Source organism: Calidris pugnax, unplaced genomic scaffold, assembly GCF_001431845.1.
Source record: "Calidris pugnax isolate Ruff unplaced genomic scaffold, ASM143184v1 scaffold133, whole genome shotgun sequence".
In the NCBI taxonomy this organism is placed as follows: domain Eukaryota; kingdom Metazoa; phylum Chordata; class Aves; order Charadriiformes; family Scolopacidae; genus Calidris; species Calidris pugnax.
Genome location: NW_015090977.1, coordinates 4260583 through 4280443, shown reverse-complemented (window position 1 = coordinate 4280443; position 19861 = coordinate 4260583). Strand labels below are relative to the sequence as shown.

The window sequence follows — 19861 nt, the reverse complement described above, 5'->3', positions numbered from 1 at the left end:
GGCCGGGGCGGGGAGAGCGGAGCGGAGCCGTGGCCGGGCGGGGAGCGCGGCGGAGTCCCCGGTGTCGGTGGGAGCGGAGCGGTGGCGGGATGGGAGCGGGGCCGGGCGGGGCGCTGCGGGCAGCCCTGGCGCTGGGGCTGCTGGCGGCCGCTCAGCCCGCACCGCCCGCCCGGCGGCAGGCGGAGGTAGGAGCGGGGAACGGCAACGGGAACGGGAACGGGGGGGCTGGGGATGTGTGTGTGTGGAAGCCGGGAGCTGCCACCCGCCGGCCGGCAACCGGCCGTTCCGGGGTGTGAGTGACCCGGGTGGGACCGTGCTATGGGGGGGGTGTGCCATAGGTGTGCGTGTGCCATGGGTGGCCGTGTGGCATACAGGGGTGTCCATGCCATAGGGATGTGCCCATACGAGAGGGTTGCCCGTGCCATAGGTGTGCCAGTGCTATAGGTGCCCGTGTGCCTTAGGTGGCCGTGTGGCATACAGGGGTGTCCGTGCCTGTCCATGCCGTAGGGATGTGCTCATACAAGAGGGTTGCCTGTGCCATAGGTGTGACTGTACTATAGGTGCCTGTGTGCCATAGATGCCCTTGTGCCATAGAGGGGTGTCCATGCCATAGGGATGTGCCCACACTAAAGAGTTGCTTGTGCCGTGGGTGTGCATGTGCTATAGGTGTGCCCATGCCATAGGTGCCTGTGTGCCATAGAGGGGTGTCCATGCCATAGGGATGTGCCCACACTAGAGGGTTGCCCATGCTGTAGGTGTGTGTGTGCTATAGGTGTGCCCATGCCATAGGTATGGGTGTGCCTTAGGTGTCCATGTGCCATAGAGGGGTGCCCATACCATAGAGGGGTGTCCATGCAATAGGATGTGCCCACACTAGAGGGCTGCCCGTGCTGTAAGTGTGTGTGTGCTATAGGTGTGCCCATACCATAGGTATGTGTGTGCTATAGGTGTCCCTATGCTATAGGTGCCTGTGTGCCATAGGTGCCCATGTGCCATAGAGGGGTGTCCATGCCATAGGGATGTGCCCACACTAGAGGGTTGCCTGTGCCATAGGTGTGTGTGCATGCTATAGATGTGCCTGTGCCGTGTGTGTGCCCATGCCATAGGTGTTTCCATGCCCTCGGCGTGTGTGTGTGTGCCATAGGTGGGCCTGTGCCATAGGTGTGCATGTGCTGTGTGTGTGCCCATGCCTTAGGTGTGTCCACACTGTCAGTGTGTGTGCCATAGGTGTGCCCATGCTGTGTGTGTGCCCGTGCCCTAGGTGTGTCCATGCCCTCGGTGTGTGTGTGCACACTATAGTTGTGCCTGTGCTGTGTGTGTGTCTGTGCCATGGGTGTGCCCATGCCATGGGGGTGCCTATGCCATAGGTGTACATGTACCATAGGTACCCATGCCATAGGGAGGTGTGTGTGCCATAGGTGTACATGTGCCATGTGTGTGCCTGTGCTATAGGTGTGCCCATGGTACAGGTGTGCCTGTCCTGTAGGTGCCAATGCCATAGGGGGATGTGTGTGCTGGAGGTGCCCGTGCCTTAGGGGTGTGCCTGTGCCACAGGTGCCTATGCCAGACCCACATGCCATAGGTGTGTGCACACTGTAGGTGTGTGCATTCGTCCCCAAGGTATGTTCACACGTAGGTGTGTGCCCATGAGTGCCCAACACATGTGCATCCCCGCCATGTGCCATGGATGCCCAGGGTCCGTGCCAGAGGGGTGTGTGTACATGGCACAGGCACACGGCCATGCCAGCTGGAGAAGCTGTGGCTGCCCCATCTCTGGAGGGGTTCAAGGCCAGGTTGGATGGGACTTTGAGCAACCTGCTCTGGTGGGAGGTGTCCCTGCCCAGGGAACTGCACGATCTTCAAGGTCCCTTCCAACCCAAACCACTCTATGATGGGTGTGGTTGGAGTGCCAAGGTGGGTGCCCACACGTGCTGTATATGGAAGCGTGTCCCTATGGGTGATGTACATCTGCAAATCCCCCCCTTCCATATAGCTCTAACAGCAGCAGGACTTGTCCTGGGAAACCTTCCCATCTCTCGACAAATTGGGATGGGACAAAAGCCTGTCTTTGCCCTGCCCCACCTCTCCCCAGGGCTGTCCCCATCTCCTCTGTTGGGATTTCTTCTGTTTGTCCCCGTGTGGTTGTCACACCACGCTGCCATCCGCTCCTGTTTGGTTTGGGAGGACAAGGTATGAGATTTGGCTGGAGAACAAAGGTTCGTGTTGGGGATATATTTATTTTTTTCTTATTTAGGCATTGATCCAGTGTACGTTTGCACAGATGCGTGATTTTAAAACCCCAGCAAGTCCCGGTGGATTAATTGGGATTTTTCACATGCTCTAAGATGAAAATTGCAGATAAGTGCTGGGAGGCTTGTTTTGATGTGCAGGATTCTTCTGCTGGGAGATGCTGTTTCAAAGAGGTGGTTTCTGTCTCTGCTTGTCCCAGTGTGCACAAACCTCAGTCTGGCTGAGCTGGAGAAAAATAAATCTGCAAAGTTCTTAATGCTCAGAAAGCAAATAGTTTAAAATTCGCTTTTAAAGGAAAACCAATTTATTGTCAGTGAGAGCTTTAAAAGGGTCAGTCTGACTTTTGATTCCACACTGGTGATTTCTGAGAACTTTTCCATTGGATCCTCAGAGCAGGTCCCAGATAGTGGCAGATCCTGGGTGAGGGACACCAGGCAAGGGACTTTCCTGTTTCCCTGCCTCAGTTTCCCCAGCACGATGTGCTGCGCTGGCCAGGGAATTTGGGACAATATGGATGATGGGAATGTATAGAGAGAGGGGTAAGAAAGCTTGTCTAAATAAACTGAGCCGTTAATTCTGCTTTTAAGAGGAAGCTGAAATTCTCACGTAACATCAAATAGTTCTAGTTACTTGTGGCTTTCAGACCACTGCCAGGCTTTGCTTCGAAAGCTTTTTTTATTGCTTTTAAAATAGCCAAAGCTAGCAACAATGGGTTGTGTAAACTTAGATGCAAAGCTCTGAAAAAAAAAAAATTATCCAGTTGTTATTTTCCTGGCTTGTGCCCTTGTTTTCGCTGTATCTGTATCAATTTCAGCTCCATAAAAAAAAAAAAAAAAAAAGAAGAAGAAAAGGTTGGAAATTTAATTTGAACCATTTGTACATTAAATCATCTCATTATCTGCAGGCTCTAGAAAGAAGGTCCAGTGCTAGAGAGCACGTAGTTTGGCAGACCTGGTTTCTGTGCTGGGCTCAGGAGGGTGGTTGGGGTGTGTGGTGCTGCCCGAGTCTCCCTCATCCCGGGGGGAATTGTGTAAAATGTGTGGCACAGGAGACCTCACCCCACACTGGGAGTGAAGAGTGTGGCCGAGAGCTGTTGGTGCCAGGGACAAAGGACAATAAAGTCCCTGTGGTGATTTGGGTGAGAAGTTACAGGTCTGCTGCGACGGGAAGAAAAATTGGGTAGAAATTTGAGAAAAGCAGGGAATAGAAATGGAGAGCGAGACTAAGGGACCGAGACATTCTCGTTTTGGAATTTTTAATTATTTTTTTTCCTATCCTGCTGCCCTTCTCCCTCTCTTGCAGTGGCCTTTGACTTTTTCCCCCTTGGAAACCCAAGGGCTCACTATAGTGTAGTCTCTGAGCTGGACTTGTGCTGAGAAACACTCCGGTTTCGGGATGAACTCCTTTAGGGAGCAGGCAGCCGGTTGGGATGCTGGATGCTGAGCTCAGCCTGGCCAGAGTGAGGGTCTCCGGGTACCACCCAGCACGTGGTGGGGCTTGGGGGTCAGCTGGGACCCCTGGGTGCTCCTAGGGTACCCCCACATTTTCCCTCGGATTGGAGTAAGAGGAAAAAACTTTCATCCTGGGAAAAAATCCTGCTGTTCAGCCTCAGCAAGGAGTTCAGGAGAGGAGGAGGGGTTGATTGCTCAGGTGCTGGAGGCATTGCTGGGCTCTGCGTGGCTGGGGCAAGCGTGGAAATGCCACCACATCACCTCTCCTGCAGATAGCAGGGAGGTGACCAGCAGTTCCAAGGCACCCCGTCGGGTCCCCGGTGTGATGCACAGCCCCATGAGTCACCGCAGAGTGAACAGCCCTGCTTTCTTCCCAGCTCTCCCCCCCGGAACAATCCCCCCTTGTTACCGGGAATAACGCCCGCCAGGCAGTGGGCTCCTTGCCTTCCCCCCCTCCACCCCCCCAGCTCCCATCCCCACGGAGGGCGAAGACCAAGCCTCTTGTTTCCTTTCTCTCCCCAGACATGAAAGCACAACCAGTCTGCGTGACCAAACTGGTTTGTCAGCTGCTCTGGTATTCGCAGGGGAAAGGTTTGGCCAAGCCCAGTGTTTTTCCCTATTTTCCCCCAAGTGCTTTGGGTCTCGTTGGGATACTTTCGGTGTCACCAGCCTGTTGTCCCCCCCACATCGCGTGGGGTGCCCGGGCAAAGCCCTGAGACCTGGGTTCAAATGCAGGAGTGAATCACCGGACTTGCTGATGAGATATTCCTGCATTTAACACAGCAGCAGAGCCAGGTAACGCCAAGCCCAGCGCGTTTCTTGGCGTTTATTTCCTTTCAAGTGATGCAATATTTACTGTTCCTGTCCCGTAGCATCCCTCCTGCCCACGCAGACAGGGAAGCAGGGAGCTGGTTCCAGTTCAACACCCGAAAATCTGGGTTACTGACCCCAGGAGGGGTTTTAGTTAGACCTGCTGCAGCCCTGGCCTGCTTCTCAGCTCCAGAAGATCAACAGCGAAAATTAAAGGAGCTTAAAAGACATATTTCCCCAGCTCCACGTCTTCAGTGTAGAGTAGACAATTTGCTGCTAAAGCAGATTTTCAGGAGGGGTGGGTGGGAGAGGAGATTCCTTCGGGACCAGATTAGGCACAGCGGGGGAGCATCATGGCGATGAGAGGGGGCTTGGGGTTTTAATCAGCCCCCATCATTAACATACAGAATTAGCTGGTGTTTCTCTGTCTTTTCAGCAGGAGGGCGGCCGAGCTCTGTACTCGCTAATCTCCCTTCTTGTGTGTCTCTGTATGTCCCTGAATATAATATTTATACAGATACTTATACACACTTAAACAGAAGAGACGCGGGGACTCTGCCGAAGGGTTTGCGACTGGTGTTTGCAGGAACGTGGCTTGGGAGAGGGGAAAGAAAGGAATGTTTTTAAAAGTCTGGACACCTTCTGCGGGCGGCAGCCTGATGGGCAGGAGGAGCTGTGCCAAACCGTGATTTGGGGGGGGAAACAGGCTGAAAAGCCAGAGCTGTGGCTTTCCCTTTGTCTGTCTCGGCAGTGAAATGATGCGGGATGGAGCCTGGTGAGGGGTCTGGAGCACAAGTCTTACGAGGAGAGGCTGAGGGAGCTGGGGTTGTTCAGTCTGGGGAAGAGGAGACTGAGGGGAGACCTTATCGCTCTGTACAAGTACCTGAAAGGAAGCTGTAGAGAGGCAGGGGTCGGTCTCTTCTGCCAAGCTACAGACGATAGGACAAGGGGTAATGGCTTCAAGTTGCGCCAGGGGAAGTTCAGGTTGGATATTAGGAAACATTTCTTTACTGAAAGGGTTGTCAGGCATTGGAATGGGCTGCCCAGGGAGGGGGTGGAGTCACCATCCCTGGAGGTAGTTAAGAAACGTGTAGACATGGCTCTTCAGGGCATGCTCTAGTGCCCAAGATTATTGGTTTGTGGTGGGATGTTGTGTGGGTGGGTGATGGTTTTGGTTTGGTTGTTGTTGTTGTGTGTTTAGGTGGTGTTTTTTTGCTTTGGTTTGGTTTTTGGGTTTTTTTTTTTTGGTGGTTGGCCTCGATGACCTCTGGGGGCCCTTCCAACCACTACGATTCTGTGATTCTGGGGCTGAGGACCTGCCTGGGCTGGCTCGCTGGGCTGCTGTTGTCTCCTGCTTAAAAAGAAAAGACTTTTGCATCCTCCGTAAGCTCAGCACGGACCGGCTGCCCGCCCGTCGGCAGGATGGGATCGCTCCCCTCCGCTGCCCGGGGCCGGGGGGATGGAGGAGAGAGATGGGGCTCGTGTTCTGGCAGAGCAGAAGGGACCACAGTCAAGGGAGGCCAGACATGAGGTTTCTCTGATGCTTAGCTGGTGGAAAGGTGCCAGAAGCTGAGCGTCTGGAGGGGAGGGCAGGCGGGACCGGAGCCTGCTGTCTCCGCGCTCTTGTTATCCCCGTTTCCAGGGAGGGAGGTCTAATTGTATTTACTGTTGGCCGCCTTCCACCTGGGATGCCTGTGGTCGAGGGCAAGGTGTTTCCTTGCTTTAGCTCCCGGCTCAGACGATTTCTAGGGTTGTAACCAGCTCCCCATCAGAGCCCTGAGATGGGGAGGGCCCCCTTGGTCTCCCCCAGACCCTCCTCCCGCTGTCCCTGCTGGCAACCAGACCTTTCTTCTTCTCCCTCCCTCCTGTGGAGGGGGAGCCCGGGCATATTTTATCTTTATGCTTAGCTCTTGGTTTCCTGCTGTTTTTCTTTTCCCATTGTAAGGAAAAGAGCATTTCCCCATCTGGGGCAGGAGGGAGGGGGGTTTCTCAGCACGGCCAGGCTTTGCATTGCAGTCTCCAGAGAGGTTTATCGGGTTGGTGCCAGCTTCCACCCAGCCCTACCAGAGCCTGGCTGGTCTCTGGGGGGTTGTGCAGGGACGGGGAAGGTCTTGAGTGTGGGTTTGGGCACAGAACACCGTGGTGCAGTGCTCTTGGGTTCCCCCATCACCCTGAAAAGTCCCTGGTCCAGAGGACTTTAAGTGCTCTCTGATAAATACCTTGCACAGTGGAGGATGAGCACATCCCTCTCCTGTAGCTCTGTGTTTCCAGGACCAGCATCACCTGGAGCTCACAGTAACTGTGTCTAGAGAACATCATAAAATTTCTCCTGGTGGTTTTGCACCCTGGGTGTGAGAACCTCAATGTGACATGGGCCAGAAACTGCAGGAAAACTGCCGCTTTGGTTGGACTTGCAAAGCTCAAGGAGATCTGGAGAGGAATAATAAAGCCAGTGGCCTGTGTGTGTTTTGGTGCCATTTCAGAGCAGCTGCTGTGGTCACGGCTGCTGTTTTGCCTTGCAATGGACTTGTCCAGATGGGGTTTCAAGCCTTTGTGAGCTCATGGTGGGGAAAAACCATTTTCATGCTCTAAGAGTGGGATTGTGTTTGGTTACAGGAGGGGGAACAGCTTCCAGTTGTTACGATTTAGGTGCTAAGTAAGAGAAAAATTGCAGTAGAAAAGGTTTAGAGTGTGCCAGGCTTTTGAGACCCGGGACTTTCTGTCCGGGTGCTTTGCAGCTCACATTTATCTGTGGTGATGTAACCGCTGGTGATTATCGCCCCGCGTCCATATATGTAGCTGGTGATTTTCTAATTCTGGAGGAGAACATTATAAAAACACAACAACTGAGAAAGAGAGCCAGATGCCTTCTCCTCTCCAGACTGCTCTCTCAGGGCTCCCAAACCTCCCTGCTTCCCCTGTCCCCATATCCTCCTTCCCTGCATGACCATCCCGAGTCGCTGCTGTATTTTGCCTATTGGTACCCCCATAAAGGGGAAGTTATCCCTGTGGGGCCAGGGAGGTGGCATGTCCAGGCTGTACGGTCCATCCTGGGGCAGAGATGTGGTGGTTTTTCCCAGCAGACAAGCCCATGCTCTCTCCTGCCAGCACAGCTCTTACTCACACCTGATTTAATCTTGACTCACCGGGACCAGGTGCATCAGGATATCCTGACTCACCGAGTCGGGGTGACTCCAGCCACACTTGGGCTTCTGCTGCTGCAGCCTGATGCTGCTACAAGACACCGCCACCTCCAGCCCAGGTGGGCAGCTGGGAAACGTGTTTGGTGGGAAACACAGCCAAATTTTTGGGCTGTGGCTGGGGGAGGAGCGTGTCTCGGCAGGAAGCTGTGCTGGAGGTGGAGGGAGATCCTCCAGGTAGAAAGGGTGTAAAAGAGGAGATCAGACGTGGAAACTGGAGGAGGTGTCTGGGAAAGGGGGGTAGGGAAGGCTTGGAAAGGGGCAAGCAACAGGCAGAGAGAGCACGTGGAAGGTGCCTGCCCTGCCCACAGGAGGTGGCGGGCGCGGGGGTTGACGTGTTTGGGGATGACGTGAAGATGACTGGTACCAGCAAGCGGAGAGTTTGGGCAGGAGGAGGAGAGGGAGAGGCCCTGGCACACCCTGAGGCTGCCATTCCCAGAAATCATTCCCCAGCCTTGCCAGGCGACTGACAAAGTGCAGCAGGCGGGATGCTGCGGGTGCCCAGGGAGGGGGGCTGCCGTGGGGCTCTGGGGGGCTGGTGTCTGGGGTATGTCAGCATCAAGCGCAGGTTAATTCCAACTCCCTTCTTCTCCCTGCCCTGAGATGAGCAAGGAGGGAAGAGGATTTCAAAGCACTTTAAAAACACTTTAAAAAGTTTTTCCGGCCGGCAGTTGTCCCGGGGCAGCCCGTGGCATTCCTGGTGCTCAGCCCACCTCTCCTTTGGGATGCGGGAAACCGAAGCAGCCGCTTTCACTTTTTATTCCTCGTGACTTTTAACTCCAATTCTCCTGCACTAACAGGATGCTGGGCGGCTTGTTTGTCTCCTGCAGACGTCCCCGGCGGCAGGGAAGGCGGGTGTGGAGCATTCCTAACTTCTCCAAAAGCTGCGGGCGCAGGCTGGGCAGAGGGAAGCCGTTTATTTTCTTTAACGTGCACTTTATGTGCTGGAGCAAGTTCAGAGCGACAATCTCTGGCCATGGAAATGGCTGATAAGAAGAAGAATGGTTTGGCAGAGCAGATTGCCCCCGGACTGTGTCTCCGCATCGCAGCAGCACATCCTGCGTGGGGATGGGGAGAGGCTGCAGCCTGACCCCATCTCACCCCACCCTCCTCGTATCCCCAGCTCTTAAGCTTTGTTTTAATTATTGTGTTGAGCCGAGGTGATTAGAGTGTGGGTTTGGTAGCCTCTGGCTGCGGATGACATGGCAGCAGCGGGTTTTTTTGATCTGTTGATAGCAACGTTTCCTCCTACGCCTCCACCATCTCATGGCCAAAACCCCAAGAGCCATCAAAAAGGGTGGGGAGGAGACATAAACCTGTGTGAGCGCAGGAGGGGAGGCTGCTTGGGGTGTAGAGACGGCAGGAAAAAAACCAAAAACTGAGCATTTCTGCACATCCCTGGGTTTGCAGTGCTGTTTCCCCTTGCCTTTCAGTTTTCCCCCCCATCTCCCAAGCCCACGTGTGGGAATGCCTCTCCGTGCTCTGAGCTGTCCCTCTCCCATGTCTCTTCTTGCAGCTGTTCCTGGAGAAATACGGATACTTTGGGGAGCCGGGGGCCGGCGCGCACAGCCCTGCTGAGTTCAGGGAGGCGGTGAGGTATGAGCCTTTTATTTAAAACCACAGCAGAAATGCAGCAACTCCGGCTGCACGGGAGCTGCCGGTGCCTGGGGGGCTTTTTTGCAACTGGGAGAGGTCTTTTTGCAGCTGGAGGGGTCTTTTTGCAGCCAGGGGGTCTCTCTCGCATGGTCTGATGATAAAGCACAACTGGTCCTTTTTGGAAAGGCCGGTCCATACCAAGCTCCCACAGCTGGGTGCCGGCTGCTGGCAGCCCAAGTTCTCCCTGCGCTGCTTTATTTGCCTTTTATGGCCCGGAGCTCCCCTTACAATAATATCTGCGGCGAGGCCGAGGGTGGGGAGGGCTGGGAGATGTCAGGGGGCCAAGCTGACAGCCCCCCCCCCCGCCTCAGACTTCTCCTAATGAGATCACATTGGCTCTGGGAGCATCCCTGGCCCGACCCTGAGCAAAGTCAAGTGCAAAGTCAAACAACTTGGGTTAAAAACTGGAAAAGGCATTTTTTTATGTGTCTAATTTTGCCCTGCCAGGGGATGCCTCGCTGGCCAGATGTGGTTGCAGAGGCAACTCCTTGCTTCATGTCCCCCCACCGGGAATGCATCCTGGTGCTAAAGCAAGGATTTGCCTCTGCTGGGGTCGAACACCGGCACAAACATAACCGGGTCCGTGGGTGTGTGTGTGTGGTGATATCTCCCTTCCTTTTCCAGGGACTTCCAGCGGGTGACCCACCTCCCTCTCAGCGGGGTCCTGGATGCCCCCACGCTCCATCAGATGGCTCTGCCGCGGTGTGGCACGGGGGACGGGGAGAGCCGCGCTGCCGGGGCTCACCGGGCATCTGCCGCCCGGCGCCGCAGGCGCACCACGCAGCACGGTGAGCGCTGACGCCGGGGTTCCCGGGGGGGTTTTGGGGTGCTGGGAGTCCAGCTCTTCCATCCTGGCTCCTGGAGATGCTGCCATGGGCAGGAGGTGCAGCCCCACCGGCAGAGCATCCATCCCAGGGCTTGCCCGGGCTTTCACAGAATCATCTAGGCTGGAAGAGACCCTCGGGATCCTCGAGTCCAGCCATCCACCCTACTCTAAAGTTCTCCCCTACACCATATCCCCCAACACCACATCTAAACGGTTCTTAAACACATTCAGGGATGGTGACTCAACCACCTCCCTGGGCAGCCTATTCCAATGCCCGACCACTCTCTCTGTGAAGAATTGTTTCCTAATGTCCAGTCTAAACCTCCCCTGGTGCAACTTGAACCCATTACCCCTTGTCCTATCGTCTGTAACGAAGAGACCGACCCCCACCTCTCTACACCCTCCTTTCAGGGAGTTGTAGAGAGCAATAAGGTCTCCCCTCAGTCTCCTCTTCCCCAGACTGAACACCCCCAGCTCCCTCAGCCTTTCCTCATAAGACTTACTCTCCAGCGGCTTTGCACCACTTTATTTTTAAACCTCTTTATTTTTAGACCTCTTTATATTTAAACCTCTTTATTTTTAGTTGTTCTGTATTAGAGAGATGCGACTCCCACTCGTGGGGAAATTCATCCCTCCGGGGTGGTTTTACTGCTGTCGAGGGAGCCGGGACATCTCCCGAGGAGCGATCAGGTCACTGTGGCCCCAGGCACCAGCCGTGGTGGAACGATCCAGAGGGCAGGGGTTGGCATGCAGCGAGGTTCTGCTGAGCTTTGAGAATCTAACTGTGTTAGTCACCCAGCAAAAACCACTAAAACCTGCTGGTGCTGGGCTGCTGGGCTGCCTGGCCACCTACATTAAAAGGTTTAACTCCGCTCCGAGCGGCTTCTCTTGCTCTTGTGTATCCAGGATTGGGCCTCCCATCTCTCATGAGCTGCCTCCTGGGCTTGTGGATGAGTAACTGGATTCCTAGAGAGCAAGAGGGCTGTGACCAGCTGCGCTTAGGACATGGGAAAAATGAAGACTGAGATTAAGCAAGGGCTCTGTGCCGTGTCAGGCTGTCTCTGCATCTGGCAGGGCTGGCGATGGATGGCCCCAGGAGACAGCCCCATCCTCCTCCTCCTGCCTCTGGCTTTCCTTCTGAAACCCTGACACACAGCATCATCCCTGCAGGCACCATCCCGGTCAGAGGGTCTGCCGTGCCCCGGCCAGGAGGGCCATGAGGCAGAGCCAGGGAGGACATGCAGCAGGAGATGGGTGAACATGATGCAGGAGATGCCCTGCAGCTCATGGGGTTCCTTTCTGGGGTCATGGTTTGGAGCTGGGTGGCAAGAAACACCCAGTAGCTCTGAGCCCAGGCAGGGAAGGGCTCCGTGGGGTGCTGGTTATTGCCCTGGTGGTCTGGTGCTGGCAGATCCCCCGTGGCAGCTGGTGGCAGTGGGGTGGGAGTAATGCCATGTCGGTGCCAACAGGCTGGAGGGGAGGGAGGGGGTGCCCACAGGGCTGGCGGCACCGGCCAGGAAGGCTTTGTGCTAAGTTGGCTGTTTATCCTACTTGGAGCAGGAAGCCGCTGCAGCTGAGCCAGCAAAGGGCTTTGTTATCCACCCTGCTCCCAGCAGGATCTTCAGCAGGCGGCCACCATGTCCCACCAGCTTCGGGCAGCGCTTGCACCCCCAGCGTATGGGCAAAAGCCAACCCCAGTTGAGCCTTGGCTCCCAAACTGGTTAGCCCAGCAGTGGTGGCCAGTGCAGGGCTGGGGAGGGTGTCTGTCTGTCCTGTTGATCCCAGCCTTGGTTCCAGCCCAGTGGTGGAGGTTGGGGTCTCCGGAATGTCCACCCCTCTCTGCACCTCCAGACAAAACCTCCCCTCTGCAGTCGAAGCCCAAGACTTTCTGCTTTCTGGGAAGGTTTGGGGACAGGTCCTGCTTGCCTCTGGAAAGGGACTGGGTTTGGAAATCAGGGTCTGCAGTGGAGGGCACTTGGAAGAGGACTTTCTTCTAACTGCCTTGCTGGGCTTTACCAGGCACTGGAGCCGACCAGAACCTCTACTGACCAGGAGGTCCTCGGCCAGACAGTGTGTCGGGCAGTGATATCCTGGATTTCCCCTCAGGGAACTCCCTGCCTGCGATTGTCCTGGGCTCACTGGCTGTGTGTGGCACCCAGCCCTCCTCTTCCCGAGAGCCAGTTGACTTTTTCTTGCCCAGCTCTGCCCGCTGGTGCCATCCATTCTCCTCTGGTGGGAGATGCTCTGGCCAGAGCCTCCTGCTCCTACCTGATGGTGCCATCCATCCTCTTCCGATGGGGAGACGCTCTGCCTGGACCCCTCTGTCTACTGGTGCCATCCATCCTTCTCTGCTGAGAGATGCTCTGCCTCCATGGAGGGAAGGATGGGATGCTGGGGCTTTCCAGTGCCATGTCCCATTGGAGTTGGAGACTGTTGTTGCACTGATGAGCAATGGGGGCCGGTTCTGTCCTCGGGAGGGTTCCCAGCTGGTCCAGAGCCTCCCCTGCCATGGGCTGCTCAGAAATTGAGGGGAAGGAAGCAGAGCTGGTGCTTCTCCTCACAAGCACCAGCGAGGGGAAGCCTGTGGCTTGGGCTGGGTGAGCTGGGATGGGATGTCTGCCAGCTTTGCCAAGGGACTTGGCTCAGACCCACGACTGAGCCCCGTCGTGCTGCTGGCCCCGTTCCCCCTGTTTCCCTGCACATCTGGAGCAGGTCCGTCCCCTCTCCCACGCCTCGGCACCAGCTCTGGCACCCACATCTCCCAGCGTGGCCCCACGGCTTCTCTCCTGGTCCTGGAGACCCCCATCCAGATGTAATCGTGGGGCTCTGGGGTCCCTGCAGCCACTGGGAGTGCTGGAGGAGGAAAGGGGGCTGTGATGCTGCATGGGGAATGCAGGAACATGTATCTTTGCTTTGTGGGGAACTCAGGGGGACCTCACGGGCTTGTCCTCTTTGTCATTGTCACCATCTGCCCTGGTGGCACTGCAGCTGTGTCCCCCCTGAAAGGACAGGCTCGTGCTCCCTGGCCAGCTGGATGAAGCCGTGGACATCCGTGGGGTCTCTGGGCGTATGATGAAGATCAGCATCATGGTGGTTGGTGCCATTCCTTCCTGGTGATGCATTTCAAACCCAACTGCTTCTCCCCTTGAGGATCAGCTCTTTTTTCTCTTCTGGCTGGTGCCCAGCTCTTGGCAAATCTGCCTGTGCCAGGTGGCAATCCCACATCCCCAGCCCCACTGTCCTGTTGTGCTCCCAAGGTGCTGCTGAGAGCCCCTCCCACTCCTTTTGCTTCTGGGCCACTTTTTTTCGGAGGTGGCTTTGCTTTCTCTCCCTGAAAGCCAGTCCTTAGGCTGCATCTTCAGGAGACCTGCAGGTCAGGTACCTGTGCTGGATTTAGGCCTGGAGAGCAAGGCAAGGGGGGGTCAAACTGGGTGCCCCATCAAACAGGTTTTGGGGCCTCTCTTAGGGTTTGGTTGCAGCTCCAGCCTTGGGAATCTCTGGGGTGGGATCTGGTGGTGGCACCTTCAGAGGGATTTCATGGGTCCTGCTGCCAATGCAGGGTGCTGAGGCTGCTCATGGCATGCCCAGTTGGGCTTTCAGCTTCAGCTTGGGAAAGCTGTGGCTTTTCCCAGCACCGGGATGCCTTTCACCACCCAAGCAGCCCTCAGGTGGAAGGACAAGTCCGAGTCCCCATCGTCATGCTGAGCTTGCCTCTTTTGCAGGCGGGAGGTGGTACAAGCGGCACCTGACCTACCGGGTGGTGAACTGGCCCTCCTACCTGCCACAGCATGAGGTGCGTCTGGCTGTGAAAGCTGCCTTTGAGCTCTGGAGCAACGTGTCCTCACTGGTCTTTTGGGAAGCTCAGGATGGCCCAGCTGACATCCGCCTGACCTTCTTCCATGGGGACCACAACGATGGACTCAACAACGCCTTCGATGGACCAGGTGCTGGTCGCTTCCCCCTCGTAAGCTTCTCTTTTACAACGTGGGCTCTTCTCCGGCAGGGAGGAGGGCTGGGGTGGCGATGGGCTGGGGGTGATGGAGGTGAGGCTCTGCCCCGGCACCACCTCCCAGTTTGCACCAGTTTGCTCTCTGATTTGGGGTCCTCACTCCTGCTTCTGCAACTGGGGTCTGCCAGCGAGGTGGTTGAGATGCTTGTTCTAGGATCGTGTTGATGGCCTTTGAGGAGCTCTCCCCACCCTGTTGGCATCCTCCAAATCTGAATTCATTCCTTCCAGCTGAGGCTTTCTGCACGGTGCTATTGGACATGCTCAGGCTTTCTCTCTTCTCAAGCCTTTGCCTGGTGTGGGTCACTGCAGTGGCTTCGGTTCCTGGCTTGAGCCTGGGGCAAGAAACCAAACTCATAAACCACAGAGCAAACACACCCCCTCTGTGCTCAGGAGCAAAAGGCAGGACTGGTCTGGGTTACACCTGCTGTGGGAAGCTGCTGGTGTTTCTCAGGAGACCTCCTAAAGGGCTAAAATTGATGCATATTTAAGCAAACCAGAGCTGCACGTGCCCCTCACCCCTCAGCTTGCAGGTGGGGTCTTCTCCTGCCTCACAGTCCATGATGGCTCTCATGTCCCCAGGAGGTGCCCTGGCTCACGCCTTCTTCCCCCGGCGCGGAGAAGCCCATTTTGACAGCGCCGAGCGCTGGTCCCTGCACAGCGGCAAAGGATGCAACCTCTTCGTTGTGGTGGCACACGAGGTCGGCCACACACTAGGCCTGGAGCACTCCTCCGTCAAGAGCGCCCTGATGTCTCCCTACTACAAGAAGCTCAGCAAGGATTTTGTCCTCAGCTGGGATGACATCTTGGCCGTCCAGAACTTGTACGGTGAGCCTGGCTTCCCTGGGCATCCCTCGGTTCCTCTGGGGCTGTTCCCTGGGATGGAGAATGAGGAGCAGGGATGGGAGCAGGTCCCTGCAAGGGGAGAGGACTACGTGGAAGGGGCATGGTGGGGATGGACCCCATACCTTTGTGGCTGGGGAGGAAGATGCCATAGGGTGTGTGGGAGGGGTACCAGGTACTCCAGGGCAGGGGAGGCTGGACTTGCTGTCTGCTTGTTTGCCACCAAGGAAAGGCTGGTGCATGTGTTTTGGGGGTACCAAGGGGCCTTTGCCCCACCTTGTAGAGGAGGACAGGAACCAGACAGTGGGACAAGGAGTGTTTGGTGCTGTGGGACAGATCCTCAGCCCTGTGCTCACACAGTGTTCTGGAGAAAGCCATTTCCCTGCCTCTTCATGACTCACCACTCCTTGCTCCATCCCAGGGAAGCCCTCCAAGGGCTTGGCCATCCAGCTCCCGGGAAAGGTCTTCACTCACTTCCAGGACTGGAGCGTGGACCTTTACGGTGGGGACCAGCAGCGGAGGAGCCTCAGTGCCTATTACTGCCACTCCTTCTTCGACGCCATAACTGCTGGTGGGTGTTTTCTGGTGGAACCCTGTCTCGAAACACATACCCTCACCCCTTGCCCCACCGCTGCAGCAGCCCGTCTCTGCTCTGATAAGCTTCAGTGGTGGGAAAGGTGGATTTGGCTGGTCCACAGCCCCATATGTGCTCCAGAGGCTGGTGGCATCACTGATGCACATCACTGTGGCAGAGTGGAGCATCCTGAGGACACAGGGATGGCTTGGTGTGTTGGGAGACATCCTAAAACTTGGGCTGTGGCAAGGCTTATTTGCTGCAGGGACTCAACCATGAAAGATGAGCCTTGGGAGGGAGCTGTGGTTGACTGTTATCCTCTCCGGGCTGGAGTGGAAGCAATGAATTATGAAAGTTGAGGGGGTGGCTGAAAAGCAGAAGGGAGTATCCAAGACCTGAGCATCCCTGAAGTACCGCAGATCTGCACGGGGAGAAGAAGGGAATTGGGGAGCGGTGGCTGGGAGGTGGGATGAGGTTTCTCACCCAGGACCCCCCTGACTCCTCCGTCTGCCCCGCAGACGCGGATCACAACCTCTACATCTTCAAGGGCAACCACTACTGGGTGGTGCCAGCGAGTGGCAACGCCAGCGACCCGCAGCCCCTGCAGCCACGCTGGCCCGGCCTCCCCGCCGGCATCGACGCCTGCGCCTGGTCCCAGCTCAGTGGCAAGTTCTACTTCTTCAAAGGTAGGTGAGGAACAGGCAGGAGAACTCCCTTCAGGGCTGCCTGTGGTCTGGATGGACCACCCTCTCCTGCCCATGTCTCCTGTCCCCTCCCGTGTCCCATCCCAGTGCAGAGCTGGGGCATCACTGGGTCCCAGCTGTGCAAACACCCCCAGGAGCCCTGGACATGGTGCCTGCTGTGGATTAAATGTATGGCTTTGGGTATATCACCCCGACAGCCCACGTCACCCCCTCGTGCCTCAGTTTCCCTACTCAGGGGGGGTCCAGTGCTCACCTGTGTTTGAAAATAAAATTAGATGCATCCAACTCTTTGGGGGCTCAGGGAGGAAGCGCTCCCTGAAGACGCGCGGCCACAGGGGAGGGAGGTGAGGGTGGTGTTTTCATGGTACACGTGGTTCCCTGCACCCTGAGCCACCACGGGGAGCTGAAATGCCATCTGCCAGCTGCCCGGGGACACGCCAAGGCTGGACGGGGAGAGGAAGGTCAAACCAGGCAGCCGGGCTGCCAGGGTCAGCCCTGACTTTTAATGGGAACCAGTTGCTGGCTGGTCAGAAAGGGGGGCTTTGTTGCTGCTGCTGGGCGAGAGCCAGAAGCCCCTCTCCCTCCCCAGCCCTCGGCTGCTCCCTCCCTCCCCGGGGCTGGGTCAGGCCAGGGCTTGGGAGCAGAAAGGGGCTTTTGTCTGCCTGTTTCGTGGGGACAGTGACGTGGCTCTGTGGGGACAGCCGAGCACTCGGCCCCGATGGCAATTCCTGCGGCGGCAGTGCCGGTCCCGCTTGTCCCAGCCCTGGAGGAGGCTCCATCTGGGTCCATCTGTCCCTCTCGCCGTGCAGGGACAGGGGGGGAGGATTTGCAAGGAAGCAGCGTGGTGGCCCTGTTCTGTCCTGGGTGGTCCCTTTCTGTGCTCTGAGCTACTGCGCCTCAGTTTCCCCCCCAACCTTGTCCACGGACCAGCCCTGTGGTGGTACTGGTTGGGTCACCAGTGGGATGGATGTCACAGACGCATGTCTTGGGCTGCAAGGCTGACCCCGTGGCTAGGTCCTTCCACATCTCCTGTGATGAACCCCGTTGGGGTGGTCTCTAACCCCTCTCCCCCATCTCTTCCCAGGTGGCCGATGCTGGCGCTACATGGGTTCCACCTTGGAGGCAGGTTTCCCCCAGAAATGCAGCGCCCGCGGCCTCCCGCGGCACCCCGACACCGCGCTCTACTTCCAGCAGCTCCGGCGCCTGGTCCTCTTCAAAGGACCCAAGTACTTCGTGGTGAGCGAGGAGACCCTCGGCGTGGAGCCCTACTACCCCCGCAGCCTGCGGGACTGGGAGGGATTGCCCCCCGGCACGACGGGAGCCCTCACCCACCGCGACGGCTTCGTCTACTTCTTTCGGGATGACCAGTACTGGAAATTCGACCGGGCGAAGCTCCAAGTGGTGGCCACCGGCAAATGGGCCACCCAACTGCCCTGGATGGGCTGCTGGGATGCAAACGGTGGGCAGGACCTCTTCTGAGCAGAGCGTGCTGGGATAAAACGGGGGTGGGCTGAAGCCCACCTTGCTTGTGCTGCCCAGATCCACCTTTCATTGACTCTGGATTCCTCTCTGGGGACAGTTTGGGCAGGGACCAGAAGGTCAGAGCTGCCTGCAGGTGACCAGAGCCATGGGTTGGTGGAGCGATGCCCCAGAGCAGCAGGGATGCAGGATGGGGCAACCATCAGCCCAGGTGGGTCTGTCACAGCCAGGTGGGCTGGAAGCTTGGGGAGAAACTATTTTTTTAAAAAAGACCACAAAAAAAAAAGAGGTGTAAGCCGTGGAGACAGTGGAGGCACCTCTTTCTGTTGAAGTTCAGGATAATTTTACACATTTTTTTTTCAGAGACTGGGGTTTGTTGATACTTTAGCTGTTTTTTTCCCCACGATGCCTCACCGTGCTGGATCTGAGGCTTGGGTGGTTTTAAATAAGAGACTGAGGATGTTTTCTGGTTAAAACAAAAAGAAAAAAGACATTTGGACAAAAATAGGGGTCTGTGTTGAACTTGGGTCTCTCTCCTGCCTCCTCCCAGGGATGGAGGGTTGGCACCTTGAGAAGCTCATCACCTATGGGTGCTTTACTGGGCTGCATCCACATCCCAGCTCCCTGGTGAGGCACCAGCTGGAGACACCAGCACCATGGGATTTTGGGGGAGAAAGCAGAGAATTTTGGTCCAGGAGCCTCTATGGAGTGAAGGGAGTGGGGAGGAAAAGCTGAGCTGCTGACCGCGTCGCTGTGCGATGGTGTTGCACAGGTCGAGGGCAGCAGGAGCATCACAGCTTGGCTTTCTGATGCGTTTGGGATGGCTGGGTGGATTCTCTGGTGTCTAATAAGGGCTGTGCTCACCTGGCAGAAAGTGTCTGTCCTCTGCTCTGTCTCTGCAAGTGATGGGATCAATGTATTTTGGAGTCTGCCACAGTTGGGTGAACTGGGTTGAAAAATCACTGGGGGAGGAGGGGGAGAAGAGCAGGCGAGCAGGACAGGTGGACGTGTCCGTGCATGCAGGCTCGCAAGGACAGCTCGGCTGCATAGTCCTCATTCCTTTCCCAAAGCAAGCTCCCCACCTCGAAACGCCGCTGGCTCCTGCGCACCGAGTCACCGGTCACCTCTGCCAAGAGCCATCGTCTCCCACAGCCAGTGGGGGAACATCAGGGCTGAGCAAGAGGCCTCAGCTTTCTTAAAACGTCCTTGGATTTGAGAGTTTTGGGGGATTTTCACCACGCTGGGGTTGTCTGGGCGTGGGGTGCTGCTTTGCTGATGGTTCTCCCAGGACTCAGATCCCAGTCCTGGGTGCCCTGCTTCGGGTCGGTGGCTTTGGCACCGGGCTGGGTGCTGTGCCAAGAGCCAACTCGGGTGGTTCTGTCCATTTTCCATGATACTTGTGAGTGAGCCCTTCCTGCACAGACACAGACATGGAGACATCATCTGCTGGTGGCTTAAAATCTCAGGGGCTTTTAGGTGTTACCAAAGAGACAGAGCCACATCATTTTCATTTTTAATTGAATGATAATAAGGCTTCCAGGGAGTCCCAAGGGCTTGGAGACCTGGTGGCAAATAAAACAAACCTCTGGATATGCCATGTTGGGATTTCTGCTTATTTTCACATCACACTTTTGTATTATTTTTATTTTAAAGCCAATCTCGTGTTTAAAGCCAATCTCCTGAAAGGGGCAAAGAGTCCCTCCCCAGCTCTTCTATAGGCACCCTTCAGATATTGGAAGGCTGCTATAAGGTCTCCCCGGAGCCTTCTCTTCTCCAGGCTGAACAATCCCAGTTCCCTCAGCCTGTCTTCATAGGAGAGGTGCTCCATCCCTCTGATCATCATCTGACCCTCTGAGAATGGTCAGAAGAGCGTGTGATGGCTGGTCCATCTAATACTTTTTGGAGATGGGAGGATTTAAGGCTCTATCTATACCTCAGGGGTTCAACTCTGCAGAGAGGCAGCAGGTCTTTATCCCCTTTTGTGTCCCCTTAGGAGAGAGCTGGGCATCCCTTCTGGAGGGTAAGGGTGGGACGACCTTGAATCCTCTCCCATTTTTGTGTT

General features: G+C 56.3%; 1 protein-coding gene across 1 annotated transcript; it reads left to right on the top strand.

The window, feature by feature from the left end:
- Positions 1-53: 53 nt before the first annotated feature.
- On the top strand, positions 54-19396 carry MMP28 (matrix metallopeptidase 28). The gene is made up of 8 exons (XM_014953050.1): positions 54-185; positions 9228-9307; positions 9992-10155; positions 13916-14137; positions 14782-15027; positions 15464-15613; positions 16135-16302; positions 17405-19396. Exons 1-8 carry the CDS (start codon positions 90-92, stop codon positions 17797-17799), a joined length of 1521 nt encoding a protein of 506 aa, XP_014808536.1. The 5' UTR covers positions 54-89; the 3' UTR covers positions 17800-19396.
- The last annotated feature ends 465 nt before the right edge of the window (positions 19397-19861 follow it).